At 44.8% G+C, this 21,981-nt stretch overlaps 1 protein-coding gene across 8 annotated transcripts in view; it reads left to right on the top strand.

The window, feature by feature from the left end:
• The window catches only part of LOC126259903 (adipokinetic hormone/corazonin-related peptide receptor variant I), a 1,084,372-nt gene that overhangs the window by 983,032 nt on the left and 79,359 nt on the right, over window positions 1-21,981 (top strand). For all 8 annotated transcript variants that reach the window (XR_007546573.1, XM_049956985.1, XM_049956990.1 and 5 more), the window contains one exon: window positions 15,846-16,053. Coding sequence is in view for 7 of the 8 variants with exons in the window: in XM_049956985.1 (XP_049812942.1) it covers window positions 15,846-16,053 (208 nt within the window). In the remaining variant the exon portion in view is untranslated. The remainder of the gene's footprint in view (window positions 1-15,845; window positions 16,054-21,981) is intronic.

Consider the following 21,981-nt stretch of genomic DNA (forward strand, 5'->3'; position numbering starts at 1 on the left):
TCACCACCACCCCACACCCCCGACTCCGCTCCCCATCTCTGGATAATAAGTTGTGGTCCCCAAGTGTCTGCGTTTAGAGCTACCTAACGTGAAAGTGTGAGAACGTTTTTCTAAATGATTTCGAATTGCATGACTGAGGTGGGACGTGGGTACAGCCCTATATCCACCTAGTGCGATGTAAACCGTCTAAAAACGACATCCATACTGTTAGGCACACTGACCATCGCTATTAATCCATCATCCGTTGGGGAAGGAAGAATGTGTATAGGGCAGCAAGTGTGTCACAAATCTCCATTGTGGAATAGTATGGCAAGTTCTGTGCTGGCAATTTGACACAAGACGCCTGTCTACCTGGGAGGGTGGCACACGCTTTCAGTCCCTTAAAAAGGCCTTGAAGGACGAGTCCTGTCGGACGATGACATGCAGTGTACAGTTATGAAGTTATTCACGCAGCAAGACACAGTGTTTTCTCAAACGGGACCCCTCACCCTGGTGCGTGGTTGAGATGATTGCCTCAACGCTCACAGCGAGTTTGCCTGGCATACCGATTCTGGACTGAGCAGCCGTCGAACGGAAACTTTTTCATCGCCCTTATAAAACAGGCCCAGAAAATATTACACAGATCTTCAGCTAGCCAACCAACTTACATCATCTGCCCCACATCCACATGATAAGTGCTAGATAAGCCATTGCATCTGTGAAATGCTGGCACATAAATAACCGGTGTAACCGCCAGAATGTTGAATGCAAGTTTGCAAATGTACATTAATTGTGCTTTACAGGTGCTGGATGTCAGTCTGTGTGATGGAGTTCTATGAGTGTTGCACTTGGACGGTCAATTAAGGGACAGTTGATGCTGTTTGTGGATGACGCTGGAGTTGTTGCAGGATGTAACATATATGATCGACTAGAGACAGGTCTGGTGATAGGGCGGGCCAAGGCAACACGTCGATACCCTGTGGAGCACGCTGGGTTACAACAGCAGGATGTGGGCGAGCGTTATCCTGTTGGAAAACACCTCGAATACTGTTCATGAATGGCACCACAACAGGCCGTATCACCAGATTGACGTGCAGTTTTGCAGTCAGGGTGCTTGGGATGACCACGAGAGTGCTACTGCTGTAATATGAAATTGCACCCCAGTCCTTAACTCCATGTGGAGGTCCACTGTGTCTAGCACACAGACAGGATGGTTGCAGCCCCCCAACTGGCCTCCTCCTAACCGAAACAGTCATCACTGACACAGAGGCAGAACCAGCTTTCATCAGAAAACACTTCCATCCTGCCCCCCAATGAGCTCTCACATGACACCATTGAAGTCACAAACGGCAGTGGCTTGTGGTCAATGGAATGCAGGCTACACGGGGTCTGGCTCGGATCTGTCCATGGAGTGACCAATTTGTAACAGTTTGTTGTACCAGTGCGGCAGCCCGCCCTGTTAGCCATGCGGTCTAACACACTGCTTTCTGGGCGGGAAGGCGTGCCAATCCCCGGCACAAATTCGCCCAGCGGATTAGTGACGAGGTCCAGTATGTCAGCCAGTCTGTGGATGGTTTTTAATGCGGTTTTCCATCTACGTCGGCAAATGAGAGCTGGTTCCTCTTATACCGCCTTAGTTACACTCTGTCGACGATTCGTGCATAAGCACTTTCTCCACGTACCCGTACACCATAATTACTCTACCGCTCAAACATTGGGGTTACACTCGTCTGGTGTGAGACGTTCCCAGGGGCTTCCACTGCAGGCCGAACCGCACAATAAACCTGGGTTCCGTGTGGGGCGGCGGTGGGGTGAGTGGACTACTGTAGCCTGTTGTGGGGATGTGTACCACTGAGGGCTACGGCGGGAACGAAGCCTCTACGTGGTTTCTAGGTCCCCAGTTCAATACAATACAATACCACTGCGGCGCGAACTGCTGCTCGAATTGCTGCTGCAGATGCAGTACTTTCGTTGAGCATGATGGTCTTCTCTCTCCAGAGAGCCACGTGGGCGTCCGGAGCCCGATCTTCTTGTGACAATGCATGCTTTTGACACCACCGCCAGCAGTCTTTTACAGTGGTTCCATCCCTGGAAAGTCTTTGTGCAATATCGCAAAAGGAACATCCAGCTTCTCGTAGCCCTATTACACGACATCGTCCAAACTCAGTGAGGTGTTGATAATGGCGTCTTTGTCCCCTTAAAGGCATTCGTGACTAACATCAGCTTATGATTTACATTCTCAAAGGCAACTGTATTTAAAGCTAATCTGATTTGCATCGTCATAGCAGGGCTACTGGTGCCAGTTACTGCGGCTTACGCGAAATTTGAACAGGCGTCGTCTTTCAAACGTAGAAACACGATGTCAGCTTTGGTTTATGTCACACAACTCCTTCTTGGTGATGACATTTTTTATCAGTGTGTTTTCATAGCCAGTTTCATTTCCTCCACCATGAAGGAGTTGAAAAGAAAAGAAAAGAAAAAAGGAAAAACTGAACGGGAGCTCACAATAAAACAACTAAAAAGTAGAGACAAAGTGGTAACTTTGGCAATGTTGTGATACCTTTTCGTCGAATAAAAGTGTGACATTTTAGTCTGAACGACCATGATCGTTGACATACATAAGGCCTGAGTTTCGCAACAGTTTCTGTGCAGTACAACCATCGGAATCATTCCCAATTAACAAGTCAACCAGATCAACTGTCTGTGGTGCCTAACGTCTTCAACCAAAAAGTTTATATTCATAGTAAACCAAGAGAAATCCAACCTTATGTCTGGAGCTGTTAAATAAACTTTACAGTAAAAAACTGGGACAGATTTTTTTGTCATCAGTCATCTGACTGGTTTGATGCGGTCCGCCACGTATTCCTCTCCTGTCCTAACCTCTTCATCTCAGAGTAGCACTTGCAACCTACGTCCTCAGTTATTTGTTGGATGTATTCTAATTTCTGTCTTCCTCTACAATTTTTGCCCTCTACAGCTCCCTCTAGTACCATGGAAGTCATTCCCTCATGTCTTAATAGATGTCCTATCACCCTGTCCCTTCTCGTTATCAGTGTTTTCCACATATTCCTTTCCTTTCCGATTCTGCGCAGAACCCCCTCATTCCTTACCTGATCAATCCACCTAATTTTCAACATTCTCTGCAGCACCACATCTCAAATGCTTCGATTCTCTTCTGTTCCGGTTTTCCCACAGTCCATGTTTCACTACCATCCAATGCTGTACTCCAGACGTACATTCTCACAAATTTCTTACTCAAATTGAGGCCGGTATTTGATATTAGTAGACTTCTCTTGGCCAGAAATGCCTTTTTTGCCATAGCGAGTCTGCTTTTGATGTCCTCCTTGCTCCGTCCGTCATTGGTTATTTTACTGCCTAGGTAGCAGAATTCCTTAACTTCATTGACTTCGTGACCATCAATCCTGATGTTAAGTTTCTCGCTGTTCTCATTTCTACTACTTCTCATTACCTTCGTCTTTATCCGATTTACTCTCAAACCATACTGTGTACTCATCAGAGTGTTCATTCCGTTCAGCAGATCATTTAATTCTTCTTCACTTTCACTCAGAATAGCAATGTCATCAGCGAATCGTATCATTGATATCCTTTCACCTTGAATTTTAATTCCGCTCCTGAACCTTTCTTTTATTTCTATCATTCCTTCCTCGATATACAGATTGAACAGTAGGGGCGAAAGGCTACATCCTTGTCTTACACCCTATTTAATCCGAGTACTTCGTTCTTGGTCGTCCACTCTTAGTATTCCCTCTTGGTTGTTGTACACATTGTATATGACCCGTCTCGCCCTATAGTTTACCCCTACTTTTTTCAGAATTTCGAACATCTGCACCATTTTACATTGTCGAACGCTTTTGCCAGATCGACAAATCCTATGAACGTGTCTTAATTTTTATTTAGTCTTGCTTCCATTATTAACCGCAATGTCAGAATTGCCTCTCTCGTGCCTTTACGTTTCCTAAAGCTAAACTGATCGTCATCTAGCGCATTCTCAATTTTCTTTTCCATTCTTCTGTATGTTATTCTTGTAAGCAACTTGGATGCATGAGCTGTTAATCTGATTGTTCGATAGTTCTCGCACTTGTCAGCTCTTCCGTCTACGGAATTGCGTGGATGATGCTTTCCGAAAGTCAGATGGTATGTCGCCAGATTCATACATTCTACACACCAACGTGAATACGCGTTTTGTTGCCACTTCCCCAATGATTTTAGAAATTCTGATGGAATGTTATCCATCCCTTCTGCCTTATTCGATCGTTATGTCCTTCAAAGCTCTTTTAAATTCTGATTCTAATACTGGATCCCCTATCTCTTTTAAATCAACTCCTGTTTCTTCTTCTATCACTTCAGACAAATCTTGACCCACATAGAGGCTTTGAATGTATTCTTTCCACCTAACCTCTCTCTCTCCTGCGTTTAACAATGGAATTCCCGTTGCACTCTTCATATTATCATCCTTGCTTTTAATGTCACCGAAGGTTGTTTTGACTTTCCTGTATGCTAAGTCTGGCCTTCCGACAATCATTTCTTTTTCGTTATCTTCACATTTTTCCTGCAGCCATTACGCATTAGCTTCCCTGCACTTCCTATTTATTTCATTCCTCAGCGACTTGTATTTCCATATTCCTGAGTTTCCCGTAAAATTTTTGTACTTCCTCCTTTATCGAACAATTGAAGTATTTCTTCTGTTACCCATGGTTTCTTCGCAGTTATCTTCTTTGTACCTATGTTTTCCTTCCCAACTCCTATTATCGCCCTTTTTAGAGATGTCCATTCCCCTTCAACTGTACTGCCTACTGAGTTATTCCTTATTGCTGTATCTATAGCCTTAGAGAACTTCAACCGTATCTCTTCATTCCTTAGTACTTCCGTATCCCACTTCTTTGCGTATTGATTCTTCCTGATTAATGTCATAAACTTCAGCCTACTCTTCATCACTACTATATTGTGATCTGGGTCTATATCTGCTCCTGGGTACGCCTTACAAACCAGTATCTGATTTTGGAATCTCTGTTTGACCATGATGTAATCTAACTGAGCTCTTCCCGTATCATCCGGCCTTTTCCAAGTATACCTCTTCCTCTTGTGATTCTTGAACAGAGTATTCGCTATTACTAGCTAAAACTTGTTACAGAACTCAATTAGTCTTTCTCCTCTCTCATTCCTTGTTCCAAGCCCATATTCTCCTGTAACCTTTTCTTCTACTCCTTCCCCTACAACTGCATTCCAGTCCCCCATGACTATTAGATTTTCATTCCCTTTACATACTGTATTACGCTTTCAATATCCTCATACACTTTTTCTATCTCTTCATCTTCAGCTTGCGACGTCGCCATGTATACCTGAACTATCGTTGTCGGTGTTGGTCTGCTGTCGATTCTGATTAGAACAACCCGGTCACTGAACTGTTCACAGTAACACACTCTCTGCCCTACCTTCCTATTCATAACGAATCCTACTCCAGTTATACCATTTTCTGCTGCTGTTGAGATTACCCGATACTCATCTGACCAGAAATCCTTGTCTTCTTTCCCCTTCACTGCTATATCTAGACTGAGCCTTTGCATTTCCCTCTTCAGATTTTCTAGTTTCCCTACCACGTTCAAGCTTCTGACATTCCACGCCCCGACTCGTAGAACGTTATCCTTACGTTGATTATTCAATCTTTTTCTCATGGTAATCCCCCATGTGACAGTCCCCTCCCAGAGATCCGAATGGGGGACTATTCTGGAATATTTTGCAAATTGAGATTTCATCAGGACACTTCTTGAATTACAGGCCACATGTCCTATGGATACACGTAACATCTCCTTAATGCAGTGGTTTCCATTGCCTTCTGCATCCTCATGCCGTTGATCATTGCTGATACTTCCGACTTTAGGGGCAGTTTCCCACCCCTAGGACATGAGAGTGCCCTAAACCTTTGTCCGCTCCTCCGCCCTCTTTCACAAGGCCGTTAGCAGAATGAGGGTTTCTTCTCATGCCGGAAGTCTTCGGCCTTCAATGCTGAACATTAATCAAAATTTAAGCAGCGGCGGGATTCGATGCCGGGACTGAAGACGTTTTGATTATGAATCAAAGAGCTACCTCTCTTTTTTTATTTTTGTTCGTTTTCGTTCGTTGCATCTGCTCGTGGCGGACGTCGGAAGACACCCGTTTCAGTTCGTCGTTGATCCATTAACACAGTTTTTTTTTTTTTTTATTACAGATGGTAGCTAACCCTCTGAACGAACATGCTGAGTTACCGTGCCGGCTATCCTCTAGACCACGGGTGCAAGTATCTGGGACAGATACGACTGCTAAATTTCACGAAAGATTGACAGCAACAGGATTGCGCAGTGGCGCTGGGGAAGAAAGTAAAAAGACAACAGCAGAACCCACGCTGTGGAAGTGATCCCAGCCCTAAGTGCACCAGGGGCAGGGATGATAATAATACACTTGCGCAGAGAGCTACAGATCTATTAATGTCACACTTTTTGCGCTTGATGCAACTATGTACCCTAATGAAGTATTGTAATAAAAGCTGCGACAGATCATTCAGATCTTAATAAGGTACAAAAGTGGTTCAGGGATCGAAAATTTGCTTTGAATGTAACATTTTGCACTAGACAAAATCCAAAAACGTAACATCGTACGACAATAGGTGTTACAGTCCTGGCTATAACGATTTGTAGGAATATTAAATTCAGTCATCTCATACACTCAGTCGTAAGTAGAGAAGGTTGCAGTCTTCGGTTCATTGGTTGAAAATTGAATAAGACTAGAAAGGAGATGCTTACAGTACACCCACAACCCCATCCTAGAACACTTTAAGTGTGTGGGACTCTTTGAAATGGGACTACTCCTCCTCCTCCTTCCGAAGAAGCCTCAGAAGGCCCAATGGTTCCTACCGACCGCCGCCGTGTGATGCTAAGCCGATAGACGTTACTGAGTGTGCAGGTGCAGCATCATATAATCGGCACTTCTCAATCAAGTAACTCTTCTATTGGCCACATAAGAACTTAAGGCATGCCAGGTTGGTCTCTCACAATTCTTTAAACAGTCAGTAGTAGAACAAGCTATGTATGAGCGCATTTTGTTAGTGCAGGTTGCTTACATCAGGGGCAAACCTGTTGTTCTCCTTTGATTGACAGGTACATAACCTATTGTTCTTCTAAAAGGATCTTTCGGTTTGATTGACAGGCACTTAACCTAATGCTCCCCTGCTCTCTCCCACTCCCCTCAACCCTCAAGAAACCTCAACCCTCGCTGCTACAGGTACACTTTCAGGTCTGAGTTACTGGAATAGACCCTCTCACTCTTATCAATTTGATTGACTACTTAATTAAATTAATCAATTAAATAACCTCTCACTCTCTGGTAGTCTTTATGTAAACAATTAGAAGCAGTACCACCATCAAGTACCGCCACCAGAGGGTACTGTCATCCCTCCCATTATATAATCCAAGATGGCAGTTAGGAGTGGGGGAAAATGGTGGAAAAGGGACTCAGCCTGTGCTGGTTAGGATGGACGTTAGTCTTTATTTTCCAGGCAGTCTTTATTTAGACAATTTGAAGCAGTACCGCCATCCAGTGCGTCCAGCATGAGATCTGGAGTCCAACTAACCTAGTACACAGTACTGCTGCCAGAGGGCACTGTCATCCCTTCTCTGACGTAATCCAACATGGCGGTCTGGGGTGGTGGCAAATGGTGGGAAAAGGACTCTGCCTGTTATGGACAGATGTCTTTATTTAAACAATTTGAGGCACTACATCCATCCAGTGTGTTCACCATGGGGTCCGGAGTCTGACCTAGTAAGCAGTACTGCCTCCAGAGGGCGCTGTTATTCCTCTCATGACATAATCCAAGATGGCGGTCTGGGTTGGGAGAAAATGGCTTAGCCTGTACTGGGCTGCTGGGGAGAGGAAGGAGTGTACTTTATTTATTTTGTAACAATTTATTTAGGGACAGATTTCACCTAGTTCATTTATTACACTGATACAAAACACTCACTCTGACCTGCATGGGGTCACAACACACAGTCTGAAGAATTGCAAACTACTCGTAAATGATGCAGTACACTGATGCACAGACACGCAAACAACTCGTAAATTACGAAATAATGCAGCACACAGCATACAGACATGTAAACTACTTGTAAAATCACCGAAATAATTCATCCTCGAAAACAACTCGTAAATTAACAAAGTAATGAATATAAAACGCTCTGCGGACACCCTTACTATTCCTAAACTGCCGAAATAAGGCATAGCACAGCCTACAGACCTGCTCACAAAGTAATGCAAGAGACATGCAAACAGCGCGCACACGAACCGCTCGCCACCCCCTGTCCACTGGATCGCACATGAGGCTACCGCACATGCTCCTAGAAGTCAGGATGCACTGGCAGGCTCGACGAAGTGACGATGCGACCTTCAGCTGCCGAGGCATGCGCAGGTGCCTTCAGATCACTCAAGTATGAGGCAGGAGCATCCCTATCATACTTGACATCTGAGGAATACCTCTCGAAATATGTGTTTACCTAGGCACCAGTGCTGATGCAACCAGACAGGAGCAAAGACCTATTTGCAGAGCGACTCACCCTCACATACAGTGCCGAAATTCGTTCCATTGCTTCCCAGAATAGCACAGGATACTTTCTCTTCCATGCGTTTGTAACGGGACATTTGAGCTGTGTCTAGCCATGCTTACCTGTCCAGCGTGGCTGATGTATCACAGAACCTGTTTACGAAAATAGCACAGAATAACGACGAATGCGGTCTAAAAAGGTACCCCGTCTATCACATGTTACCCTTCCTGCTTTCAACATATGCAAAAGTTCTCACCGCTATGTAGAGGCTCCTATATTCCAGCACAAAGGATGTCTAGAGAATGAATGGAGCATTATGATTGGCTCTTATCGAATTTACCCGCCAAATTACTGGTGCTGCCAGAGTGGAAGCACTGTACACCTTTTTTTTCCTCTTTCTGCGGATGAGACTTTCAGTGACAAAAAGCTATTTTACACAGGTCGCCATATTGCACTGACAATTAAACCTTGAAAAGTGCCTTACATATCGTCAAATGCGGGAAGAGTCTTACTCAATTACACTGCTCTCCCACTGAGGATAGGAGCTTGAATATTAGAGTGTGAAACCGATCTCCAACCTAGCAATATATCACTGCATACCAAGTCGATGTAGTAAACATACAATTCGTATCGTGCAACATACAAAATCTCACCTGTTAGATAATTCGTACATATACTGCAAAGACGGACAGCATAAGCACATGCACCGTGGGTACACTCGTGGCACTAGACATTTCCCGCGAGGTCTAGTGGTCATCCACTCCCAACGCATGACCAGAGCAGCCTCAGTGGATCGAAGCCACTCTCAGAACTGTTCTACAAATTCGTGGTCGGTTCCCTTTGGTACAAACGCATTAATGGTTCAAATGGTTCAAATGGCTCTGAGCACTATGGGACTCAACTGCTGAGGTCATTAGTCCCCTAGAACTTAGAACTAGTTAAACCTAACTAACCTAAGGACATCACAAACATCCATGCCCGAGGCAGGATTCGAACCTGCGACCGAAGCGGTCTTGCGGTTCCAGACTGCAGCGCCTTTAACCGCACGGCCACTTCGGCTGGCACGCATTAATGTTTCTGCACCTGACCTGCTTGCTTGCTTGCTTTTCTACACACATCTCGATACTCTAGGATTGCAAGAACATATGTAATTTCGCATGGTTTGCTAGAATATCATACCATTTTCGCGGTACTTCTCGATATCAAGCACATAGCAGTATCGCTTGCATAGCAGTATCGCTCGAGTGACATATTTCCAAAGATATAGACTGGAAATTATTTCTCTATACATCCGAAACTTTAGCTAAGTGGAGTGTGCTGTAAACCATAGAGTAACTAGAAACTTATCCTGTCTGTGAAGACTTTTCCGTGAAAAAAATCGAAAAAATAAAAATAGAGGAATCTGATAATTCCACTCATGAATACCAATGTCGGTGATGTAACAGATTCCAAATCATCCCTATAATCTACAAAGTACACTAAGGTGATTCTCATGTCTAGAGAAACAGCAAACATGTCTTCCACCTGCTAGATGCACACACCACAATCGATATTCTCTCAACTAAATAAAGATGCAAACTGTGAAGAAGCAGTCAACCAGACAATTTACATGGGTGGGAATAATGGCCCAGCACAAACACACAACCATATTGAATCTGCTTAAATTTCCACGCAATCACGAAAGCTGTCCAACACATACTGAGTTCGCTATTCGGCCGTCTAGAGGACTAAACGGTTAAATCAGCTACATTCCTGCACCCCAACAGACCTCTCCATTCAGACAGCTCCCACCGTTAGCCGGAAACGTGAATCATTCCCACCACAGGTCATCGGCGCTGCACGCCAAGCATGCATAGGTAGAACCATCATCCTAAGATATCAGTCACATATATATTTGATCACTATACTTACAATTAAATGTTACGATTGTGGGCTCAGTTGATCGTCATTTGACATTGAGCCAAGTATCAGAAATACACCCTGTGACGGCTGTGGCTCTGGAAATAAAAAGATCTGTACCATTTTTATGACATCACATACTCTCCCCACTCATATCACAGTATTCCACGTCAAATCCAGACCTTCCTTACGACTGGACATAGTCATTTCCTTTGCACATGTCGGAACACAAACACATACTTTATAAGCCTGATGCTACTAAGTATAATACTACGCCAGTAAGTGATTGCTGACAATACGAAATAATACTGACCGAGAATCAACGATGGGTGGACATGACTAATAACTTGTTCTTGCGAGCGGTACCACTGTGTCTTAGAGACACATAATCGTTTTACAAACCACCAGATATTAAAGAACACGACCATATAACTATCACAAGCGGTCTTGGTTCTACAGGTGCACACAAGTATTCGTGTTAAAAGCTATATTGGCTTTATAAATCGAGGTATGACATTACCCATAAATGACTTTTTCTTCCAGACAAATACCGCAACACTGAATATAGACGGTGATCGCCGGAGTGTATGTTGTCAGACCAACAGTGTGGTTACACGTCGCCGACGATGCACCCTCGTAATAAAACTACGTAATTTAGAAAGTGATTCAGCTGAGGAACGTGGTATGAAACCGGTGTTTGCAACTCCCTCACGCCACCACCACTAGATATTTCTCCAGTATTTGAAACGCATTCTGCCTCGATGCCATGTCAGACGTTCTGCGATATATTGACTGCGTTATAGGCGATGGTTGATTCAGAAAGCTCACAAACAGTAGATGATGTGCTGATTGAGGTCATAAGAAATGTACATTAGCTTTTCAGATCTCTTGTGCTACGCTGTCTGCTAGAAATTCTGTGTGGGATTTGGAATTAAGTCTCCCCATTCAACCACAAGCCTGCCTTGGATCCTATAGAGAAGTCCTGTAATGATTACCGCCACTAGTGAATCATATTTCTGGCACTCTCACATCCCGAAACGAGTCACCTTTCTCGAACCTATCTGCTACAGTAAAATTGTAGGTAGCCTCTCGTACATCTCGCAACTGCTGCCACTTCTTGACCTTTACGCATGTGATCGTTCCAATTTAAGTCAGAACTGAGTAGAAGTCGGAGAAAGCTATATCTACCAACTTCTGCACCCCATTTAGAAACAGGTTAATCTGAGTTGGTGCGATAGGACTGTGTTTTGATTATTCGATGGAAACGGGAACTGGGAGTAAGACGATGATTTTGCTACTGCACTGTGGTGCGTCCCCAAGCTATATACAAGTACTACAGATCCGCGTCCCTCAGGGCCCATCTATCATCCCAACATGCTATCGTCGTTATTCTGTACCACCCAACAGAGAAATATTACAAACAGTAGAAGCTCCATCAACTTCATCCGATAGATTTTTACCGCATCTCTCTCCTCCCATACATCGAAAAGAAATACCGCATGCGTGCCAGCATCGAGCACATGTGACAGTCCTATTAAATATACAGGTATTGATCAACTGCACAGACCAGCTCAAAGTTTCATCACCTGTACTATAGGAGAATGATCGTATTCCGCAGATTATACTGTAAGTCGCAAGAGACGCTCGCTGTGACCCAATCTCGTTTTTTGAAACATTGTTTTTTTTCTGCTTTGAACACTGCCACGCATTTTGTTTTTCTGCCATGACTTCCAGGTCTGTGTCAGGTTCTAAACTGACATTAAAACGTTTTGATCCATGCCTCTCGCAGAAAACTAGACGTCGCACCGTGTAAATCATGTTGTTACTGCTACTACCATTACACACCACACACACTCTATGATTTTGAATAAAATACAGTTACAACATAAGGAAATTGAAAGAGTTTGTGGCGTTGTGGAGAGTTTCCAAACTACAGTCCGAAGGTGATTGACGACCTTTATATTTAAACTCATCTGTCACAGTGACAGAATTGCTGATGGCTCAGCATTCTGTTTCGACTGATTCCTCATGTTGCAGTTACGTACACGATCACTGTTTCGGTGCTAGCCATCCCCAGAAGGTTCACCCATCCACAAAACTCTTTCTCCAACCCAGACAAGTGATGTAAGTCAATCAATCATTATGTGGTAACCAACAGCGTGCCAGTGGATGGATGGGATGGAAAAGACAATGTCGATGTACTGAAATAATATGCATCACAATTGATCAAACAGTTTTAGAAATTTTACAGTAATTTCAACACCGACTAATAATGCGACAGCATGTTTCCCCCAATTTCAGTCTTATAGCTAAACCACCCCTTCTCTACTTTGTGAGTATCATTACGAATGATCCCCTGTGGGTCTGCAGGTTTGAATAGGCCTGAGGTATTCCTGCTTGTTGTGACTAAAAGGAGTCTCACACGTTTCGGCTTTTATGTGACGGTCCCCTGTAGGGTTTGATCTCCATTTTTAAAATTTTCCCGAAGAGTCGCCTTACATGATGCATAGTGTCCATCACACGCTGAGACCTATCGCCTCCTTTGTCGATGTGGATCTGCAATTCTCCTCATTCTCCAACTGTTGGGCGAGGTCACCCTCCTGAGGGCATATTTTTCCACCAACTGCGCAGTATTGTTTTCTACGCTAATGATGATAATGGACATGTTTGCTTGGTTGCACCTGATATCCAGCATGGCAGCCAGTCCATTGTGGTGGGGCCGCCATGTACCCTGTTGGTTGTAGTCCCCTGATCGAACAGGGATCACTCTGCTGATACCTGCGCTGTTAACTCCCCACATATGCCAAGGAGTAGGTGCCCGTCACCCTGGGGCATCAGGACTCCCGGCAATGGACATCCTGCGAGGTGGTCTTTGCTATGCCTGGGTGGCGCCCATGGGGAGGGCCCGTGGTCAGAGTGGGTGGAATCAGGGTGGATGACACACGATGAAGCGTAGTACATCATCCCTTGCTGGTGGTCAAACACCAGCACTCTCTAAGCGTTCATGGGCTCAATTCAACGGACATACGTATGACCCCAAATCCTTCACCTCCCTGGCCAAACCATGGGAGGAACGTCAGGCTAAGAATGGCAGCGGCTCTTATTCCCCCTGATACCTTGTATGTTCGAGAGTTGATGGGGAATCTTTCATCATGATGAAGCCTCAGTTTTTTGTTGAGCATTTTGAGGTCAAGTTTGGGGAGTGGGAGAGCTTGTCCATTGATCAAAACAGCATCCTCTGCCCAGTATCGGGCGTTACTCGCTTGTGACAAGCTGGGGGATGTTTCTGTAACCTTTACGCCCTATAAGAGCTTAAATATGGTCCAGGGTATCATATTTCACAAGGACCTTCTTTTGCAGTCTGACGATGAGCTGAGAGCCAATTTAGAGCGGCGAAGTGTACGTTTCGTTCAGCATGTCCACTGGGGTCCAAGGGATAATCAAATTGCCACCGGTGCCTTCATCTTGGCGTTCGAGGGTCACACATTGCCCGAGAAGGTCAAGGTGATGGTCTACCACTGTGCTTTAAATGCTGGAAGTTCGGCCATATGTCTTCCCACTGTTCTTCCAGCGTGACATGTCAAGATTACGAACGCCCCTTCACATCCCAATACTCAATGTGCCCCACCTCCCATCTGTGTCAAGTGCAGAGAGTACCATTCGCCTTGCTCACCTGACTGCAGGATTCTCCAGAAAGAAAGGAAAATCATGGCGTACAAGACCCTGGACCAACTGACCTACACTGAGGCTAAGAGGAAATTTGAACGATCACATCCTGTACAATTGACATCAGCTTACGTCGCAACTACAATCTAGCCCCATCAGCTCCGCCAACACCAGTCACCTCTCAGAACTGGGGGATTACACCTGCCCGCTTGATGGTGGGGGGTGGGGCACTTCCCTCCCTTTTGCTCCTGCACCACCTACTTTGGGAGCAACACTCCTCCCCCCCCCCCCACCCACCCAACCATTGGGGATATCAGTCACCACTTCTGCGCCAGAGAAGCGTAAGTCTTCTTCGGTACGTCTCGCTAAGAAGGGGGCCCTTGGGTCACTCCCTTCCCAGGTTATTAAATTGATAGCTCGGTAATATTCACACCTTTCAGTACCTACTTTCTTTGGAGTTGGAATTATTACATTCTCCTGGGTCTGAGTGTGAGGGTATTTCGCTTGTCTCATACATAGGATATTACAATGGCTGTGTTATTCGAAATTACGATACAATGTATGCATCCGCCGACACCGGCCACTTATTGAATTATATGAAAAGAAACGTAAATTAGTTACAAACTACGGCGTCCACTCAACACGTAAATATCAGTACAGATATTCGCATTTAGGTTGTGACATCCGTTATGCCTACCATCATTGGCGAAGATGCGGCACAGACGAATAGCGAAAGTCTGCATGAGCCGCTGAAGTGTCGGAACATCGGCGCTGTTGATGACATCCTGAATGGCTGTTTTGAGCTCAGCAATGGTTTTGGGGTTATTGCTATACACTTTGTCTTTAATATAACCCCACGAAAAGGAGTCGCATGTGTTCAGATCCGGAGAATATGGCGGCCAATTGAGGTCCATGCCAGTGGCCTCTAGGTACCGCACAGCCAGAATGCGGTCCCCAAAGTTTTCCTCTAAGACATCAAACACTCTCCTGCTTCGATTGGGTCAAGCTCCGTATTGCATGAACCACATCTTGTCGAAATGAGGGTCACTTTAGATAATGGGGATGAAATCATCTTCCAAAACCTTCACATACCGTCGGTAGTTACCGTGCCATACAGGAATATCGCACCAATTGTTCCGTGACTGGACCTGTTGACGGCGAAGAGACTTCTCGATCGCGAAATTTGGATTGTCAGCGCCAATTTTGTTTGTTGACGAACCCATCAAATTGAAAGTGTGGTCCGTCACTAAACCAAATCATGCATGAGTATACTAATTCCCATCATGCCCTGCGGTCAACCGTGCAGTTTGAATGTCCTAACTCAAACCGTTCTGAAGTTACGAAGAGTTTATTTCATATACTGTAGTTCAATAACTGTCCCCCTGTACGTAATGGATGTACGAGTATAGTTTGTAGAGACATGACTGGCGACATATGGAATTTTGGGGCTGGCGGTAAGTTATGGTCAGATAGCCTAATAGTAAGGCGACCGCTCGTGATAAGCGGGAAATCCGGGGTCAACTACCGGTCCTGCACAAATTTTCATTGTCCTCGTTCCAATTATACATCTGACGATATTCCGTATTCGCAACTGTGAATACGTGTGTCCCATCCGTGTCTTAGCAGCACTAAATTTGTATGAGCTACACGACGAGTATTTTCTCCAACTGGGAGCTCGTATTGTGTGACAGCAAGGTTTCCGGTGTGCTGCAGATGTTCGTGTTCCACGTGGAGTCGCACCCGAACGTGACGTGGTACCTCCAGTGCGTGTCGTACAACTCCTTCCCCAGCAAGCTCTCCGAGTACTCGTACCTGGGCTTCGGCATGCTCATGATGTACGGCCTGCCGCTCGCCGTCATCATCTTCTCCTACACGTCCATCCTGGGCGAGATATACCGGCGCTCCCGCGAGTTCAGCGACGGTAAGTCCCGCCAGATGGCCTCGCGATCGCGCCGCAGTCGTGCTGCTGCTGCTATGTTCGCGAGCTGCGCGCCAATTTCAGTCCAGACTGTGGTTTACACCGGATTGGACTCCTCTCTGGTGTAAACGCTAGCTGAGCGCGAGCGAGCGGCGTTCGGTCGCGTTCGGTCCGCGTTCGCTCCTGTTCCGCTAGCTGTCACTATGTTAATGGACTACAAGAGCGCCAGCAGTACAGGAAGTTTTCGTCTGCTATCTCTTCTACTTCTGTTGTTGGAGTCGATTTACAAAATGTCTCCCGGCGTATACGGTGTTCAGATAATCTGCGGGTATACAGCTAGGTGACGTCGTCTTCAACCGCCGCTGTTTCGACCCGAGCACACCCTGCCATTTTCAATATAAAACTGCAGCAAGGGAGCGCTGTGGAAGCCAGTTTAAGGAGAACTACAGGTGACGGACGTAAATATTGCTCAAATTCAAGATTTTTCTCGGCGTACTGGAATGTAGTAGCCAAATGGGGTATGCTGCAATGAATAAGCATACAATGAAGTTTTTATTAGTTTTTTTTATTAAAACATATTGATATCATCACTGGGTAACTGGGGTTTTCCCGAGGTAGCTCTGAGAGGAGGTAGATCGACGGTTGTCGCTGTAACTCCGGTTGTGGTTATCTGAAACATGAAATTAACATACGAGGGTCGTTCAATAAATAAATCCCCACATTTTTTAAAAAGCCATTAATATACGGGGTGATTATAACTAAAGTTAAACTTTCAAACCGCTTTAGAAATAACACCACGCATCAGAATGACGTCAAATTGCAACGGAATATTATCGGAGAAGGGGGAAAAGGTATAGCATAATAAAAGTAAATAGTTAAAAAATGTAGCAATAGATGACACTGTAAGCATCATAATTTAATAGTACTGGACTACAAAGGACAAATGAATCATACAGCAATGCCTAAGGAGTACGTTTGACGTAAAACAAACTGTACTACTTAGTGTGCATGAGTGTAGAGTTATGATATTGTTAGTTATGTAAGCCCATCCACCACGGCAAGGTCATATAATATGGGATGGGAAAAATCGGTTTTTAATTTTCCTGAGGCCAAAAACCGCATAAAAAGCATCAGTCACAACGGTTTTTAACTGTCCTGGGGCCAAAAACCGCGTAAAAAGCATCAGTAAAAATGAAATCGGATTATTAATTTCCGTGTGACTGGCGCAAAACATGTTCAGATGCTGTCCACCGTTTTCTGCAAGTTGAAATCGAGAAACAGCAGGTTCCACAGCTGATCGAAGTGTTTCCCGGGCCACGTTCAGAATGTGCTGCGCAATGCGTGCCTTCAGTGCAGCTAAGTTTACAATCGAAACACTGAACACGACATCTTTCAGATATACCCACAGCCAGAAGTCACTCGGATCAAGATCAGGTGATCGTGACGGCCAGGCTGTAGGGAAATGGCGGCTGATAATTCCAGCATTTCCGAAATGGCGCTTCAGCAGCTGCTTAACTGGATTTGCAATGTGCGGAGATGCGCCATCTTGCGTAAAAATGATCCCATCCACACATCCACGCTGTTGGAGAGCTGGAATGTCGCGGTTGCGCAAAAGACGCTCATAGGGCTTACCAGTGACGGTACAGGTAACAGGATCGGAAGCACCTGTCTCTTCAAAACAATATGGCCCTATGATAAATGATGCCGTAAACCCGCACCACACAGTGACATTTTCAGGATGAAGTGGTACTGGTTGATTTGCGAGTGGATTTTCCGTTGCCCATATTCGACAATTCTGTGTATTGACATATCCTGTCAGTTGGAAGTGGGCTTCGTCTGTCCACAAAATCTTCTACGGCCAGTCATTGTCCACTTCCATGGGAGCATGAAATTCTAAGGCAAAGGTCTCTCTCTTGCTAGCAGTTCAACAGGAAGTAACTCGTGCACATGGGTAATTTTGAATGGACAGCAAAGAAGTATGTTTCGTAGGATTTTACGCACCGTGCTCACGGGTATGTCCAGTGTTCGGGCAATTTTCCGTGCACTACACGTTTGCACGCCACCACTCGTCTCCTCCTGCACTGCTGTGGCCACTGTTCCCATTGCCGTCGAATCAATTCGTTTCCTCCCTCTGCCAGGCTGCACACCAAAAGAACCCGTCTTTTAAAATTTCTGAATCATTTTCTCCAGACCCACAGCAGCCATCCGACCAACGCCTTTTTTCAAACCCTTCAATGTCCGGAACTTCTGCAAAATGACGTGTGCACAGTCATCATTCTTGTAATACAGTTTTACAAGCTGAGCGCGATCCTGCATTGAAATAGTCATGGCGAACGTCGCAGACGCGAAAGGAGGAAAAGCCGTGTACCCGGCGTGTTTATACCAACTTCAGTGGGTCGTGCGCGTGACTGGTGTTTTCATTTACGTATTGTGACGCATCAATTTTCACACTATTTTTTTCTTCTACCATACTTTTTCCCCCTTCTCCGATAATATTCCGTTGCAATTTGACCATTCTAACCAGTAGTGTTATTTCTACAGCGTTTTGAAAGTTTAACTTTAATTATAGTCTCCCTGCACACACACAAACATCGTTGTTTCTTCACATTTGATGTTTAGTCTGTGCACAGGTGAAGTTTCCAACCGTTCTGCAGATGGAAGAGCCGTAATACAGCGTCAAAATGGCGTCTACATACGACTCACGTTACAAACAGCGTGCTGTTATAGAATTCCTGTGTGCAGAAAAAGAAAGCGCGGTAAACGTCCATTGACGTTTGTGTGCAGTGTATGCCGATGCTGCATTTGATAGGAGTACAGTTGGGCGATGGATAAAGGAAGATACAGGCGCAGGAACTGCAGAAACATACCTTCATGATCAGCCACGCTCGGAACGTCGTATCACAGCCACTGCTCCAGCCATGCTGAATCGTGCAGATGCCATTATTCGTGCCGACTGGCGCATCAGAACTCGACAATTAGTTCTACAAATGTCGGTCAGCATTGGAAATGCGTCTGCAATGATCGAAACTCTCAGATTATTCAAAGAGGTGCTCACGATGGGTTGCACGAGTGCTCACAGAGGACAACAAGATTCAAAGAAAGGCCATTTCATCTGAATTGTTGTAGCGTTTAGACACCGACGGAGAGGCCTTTCTGTCACAGATCGTTACAGGGGATGAAAACTGTCTGTCATGGAGTGAAAACATGGCTCGCCTACAGGACAAGAGCTTTTACCAGCAGGGAATACATGCTATTCCACAACGTTGGCGTACGGCCATAGAACGCGATAGAGACTACGTAGAAAAATAGATGACGGACAAGACATGGTGATGCATATTGTCACCAAATTCTGACTCTTAACAATAAATATGTTCTAAGAAAAGAAATGCAAGGCATTACTTATTGAACCGCTCTCGTATCATCCTGATCCTTACAGATGTAATTTTAGTTCATCGTAGGGATGTGCACAAAAAAAATTGACGAAATTATAGATATTTGAGAAAATGGTCGTTTTTCGACCCCTCTTTTTTTGACCAAAAAATACTAAATATCAACATAAAAAAATCGGAAACGATGAACTGAAGAGAATTCAATTTTCTTCAAGAGATATCAAAAATCATTCAACTGAATGAAAATTGTAGCGTGGGGAACGACAACATGGTTTTGAGAAAAATGCGTTTAAAGTTTGACACGTATTTGTCACCTAAAAAAAAAAGTACAAAGCTGGGAACTTACAGGATATCATCGATGCCTAGTCCACAACATCTATCGCCCCGGCTAGTGGATGGCCGCTCTCTGCTACTTTGACCTGAAAAGCCCCCATTCTCGTCGTCAAAGCCCTTTTCGCCACTGATCACATCGCCGCTGGCGGCTCTGTCTTGACAGAATCGGCGCATTTAATCGGCGATTTTGATCTGAAGTGCATTTGTCACGTGCATTAAATGTAAAAAATGCCAAACGAAACTGATTTTCGCTTTACGCCGAACAATAACAACACTCTGCTCTGAATAACGTCTACTGACGCTAACGCAGCCATGAAACAGCCGACTGAGCGTCTATCAGGGGGCCAACAAGTGAAAGTCTCCTATATGTTCGAGACATTGGAAAACACCTTAAACATCTCACGGACGCAACGAAAGAAGCGTGTACGCTCAGCTTCAAACGCTCACAGAATCGTTACTTTTTGGAGTTCGCGCATAATATTTTGGGGATTAATTCTTCGATGTACAGAATATACATTCGAATTCCATAATAAAAAATTTTTCGTGTTTTTCCGACCGTCACCCTGTCGTTCCCTCTTAAAACCTCTGTATAAGAGAAGCTCCGTGAAGACAACACAAACACGCGCATGCACACTCACACACGCTTACTCGCACAGCCACACTCACACTGACACATACACACACACACACACACACACACACACACACACACACACACTGTAAGCACAAAAGTCATCACAAAACAAAGATGAACGACGTCAGAAGTTGTCGATCGTGTCGGCCGGTGTGGCCGTGCGGTTCTAGGCGCTTCAGTCTGGAACTGCGTGACCGCTACGGTCGCAAGGTTCGAATCCTCCCTCGGGTATGAATGTGTGTGATATCCTTAGGCTAGTTAGGTTTAATTAGTTCTAAGTTCTAGGCGACTGATGACCTCAGAAGTTAAGTCGCATAGTGCTCAGAGCCATTTGAACCATTTTTTTGTCGATCGTGAGATTAATAATGAACGAGTGAGGTATGTTGGGACATGCAGGATGATAGCTGTCACCATCCGGCTCAACGTGAAGGGGTACTTCGAACGTGAGAGTTTTACAGCTGAGTTGGCCCATCTCGAAGTCGCCTTTCGTCAGAATGGCTACAGTGAGAGACTAATTTGACGTGCTTTGTACTATCGACCAACTCTACACCGCGTGAGTGATGACAATACCGAGATAGCACCAAGGTCTACCCCCCTTTTTGCCTTACGCAGGGAGAATTTGGGACAGGATTGGTCGTGTTTTGCGGAAATATGATGTGAAGTGTGTGTTTCGATCGCCGTTCTCTGAAAACTGATGTTTTAAATTGACTTGGACATCGCTTACTTGCAGCAGTTTTGTCTTGGAAATATCGGCGGTTGTCGACGACGTTACCGCATTGCATTCCCGTGAGTTATTTGCTCAGAATGTAATGTTTTTCTGTTAGAGGAATGTACCTGTAAGGATCATAGGTGATTTAGCGATCCAAAAGATCAACAGAGCAAAGGCCGAAGGAAAAGAAAATTACTATGACTAGCCGACATGTGCGAATAATTAGCGCTTTGTCCTTATCAGTCACGGATGGGTAATACAGTAATGGAAAAATAAGTAAATGCAAGTATTTATTAATAAGAGGTAATGTATTTCGAATACCAGTAGCAAATATTAGTCTCACTATAAAAGATAGATATCACTGCACGGGGTGTCGGGAAAAAACGTTCCAATATTTACAAATGGTGTAGCATGCATCAAGCTAAGAAAAAAAGTTCCTATAAACAATGGTCGTCACCTTCATATCTTTGGAGGTATGGTTTACGTGCGTACGAGAAGCATATCTTACACACCGAGTACTTTGGCACAAGACAAATGAGAAAACAGCTCACGCACTAGACGTTTATGCAGCACAATAAGTTTGCGTTAGTATCAAGCACGTACCCGACACAAGAACAAGCACAGTACTCAAAAGCGTACTACAGTACGTACTGTATCTGTCACGTATGTTATGTTCATCTGGTGTACCCGTAGCATTCATATGGCACATTGTTTGTTGCCACACAGCAGTACATTACTGTAATATGTTTCGGCGCCCGTCAATGCACGTACGGCTCCCAATCCAACGCAGGAGATGACGTGGTCTTCTGCTACGGGCAAGCAGATGGAAGCAGAGAACACGTGTTCTACATCCACATTTGCATAGA

This window comes from Schistocerca nitens, chromosome 5 (genome assembly GCF_023898315.1).
Source record: "Schistocerca nitens isolate TAMUIC-IGC-003100 chromosome 5, iqSchNite1.1, whole genome shotgun sequence".
Taxonomy (NCBI): domain Eukaryota; kingdom Metazoa; phylum Arthropoda; class Insecta; order Orthoptera; family Acrididae; genus Schistocerca; species Schistocerca nitens.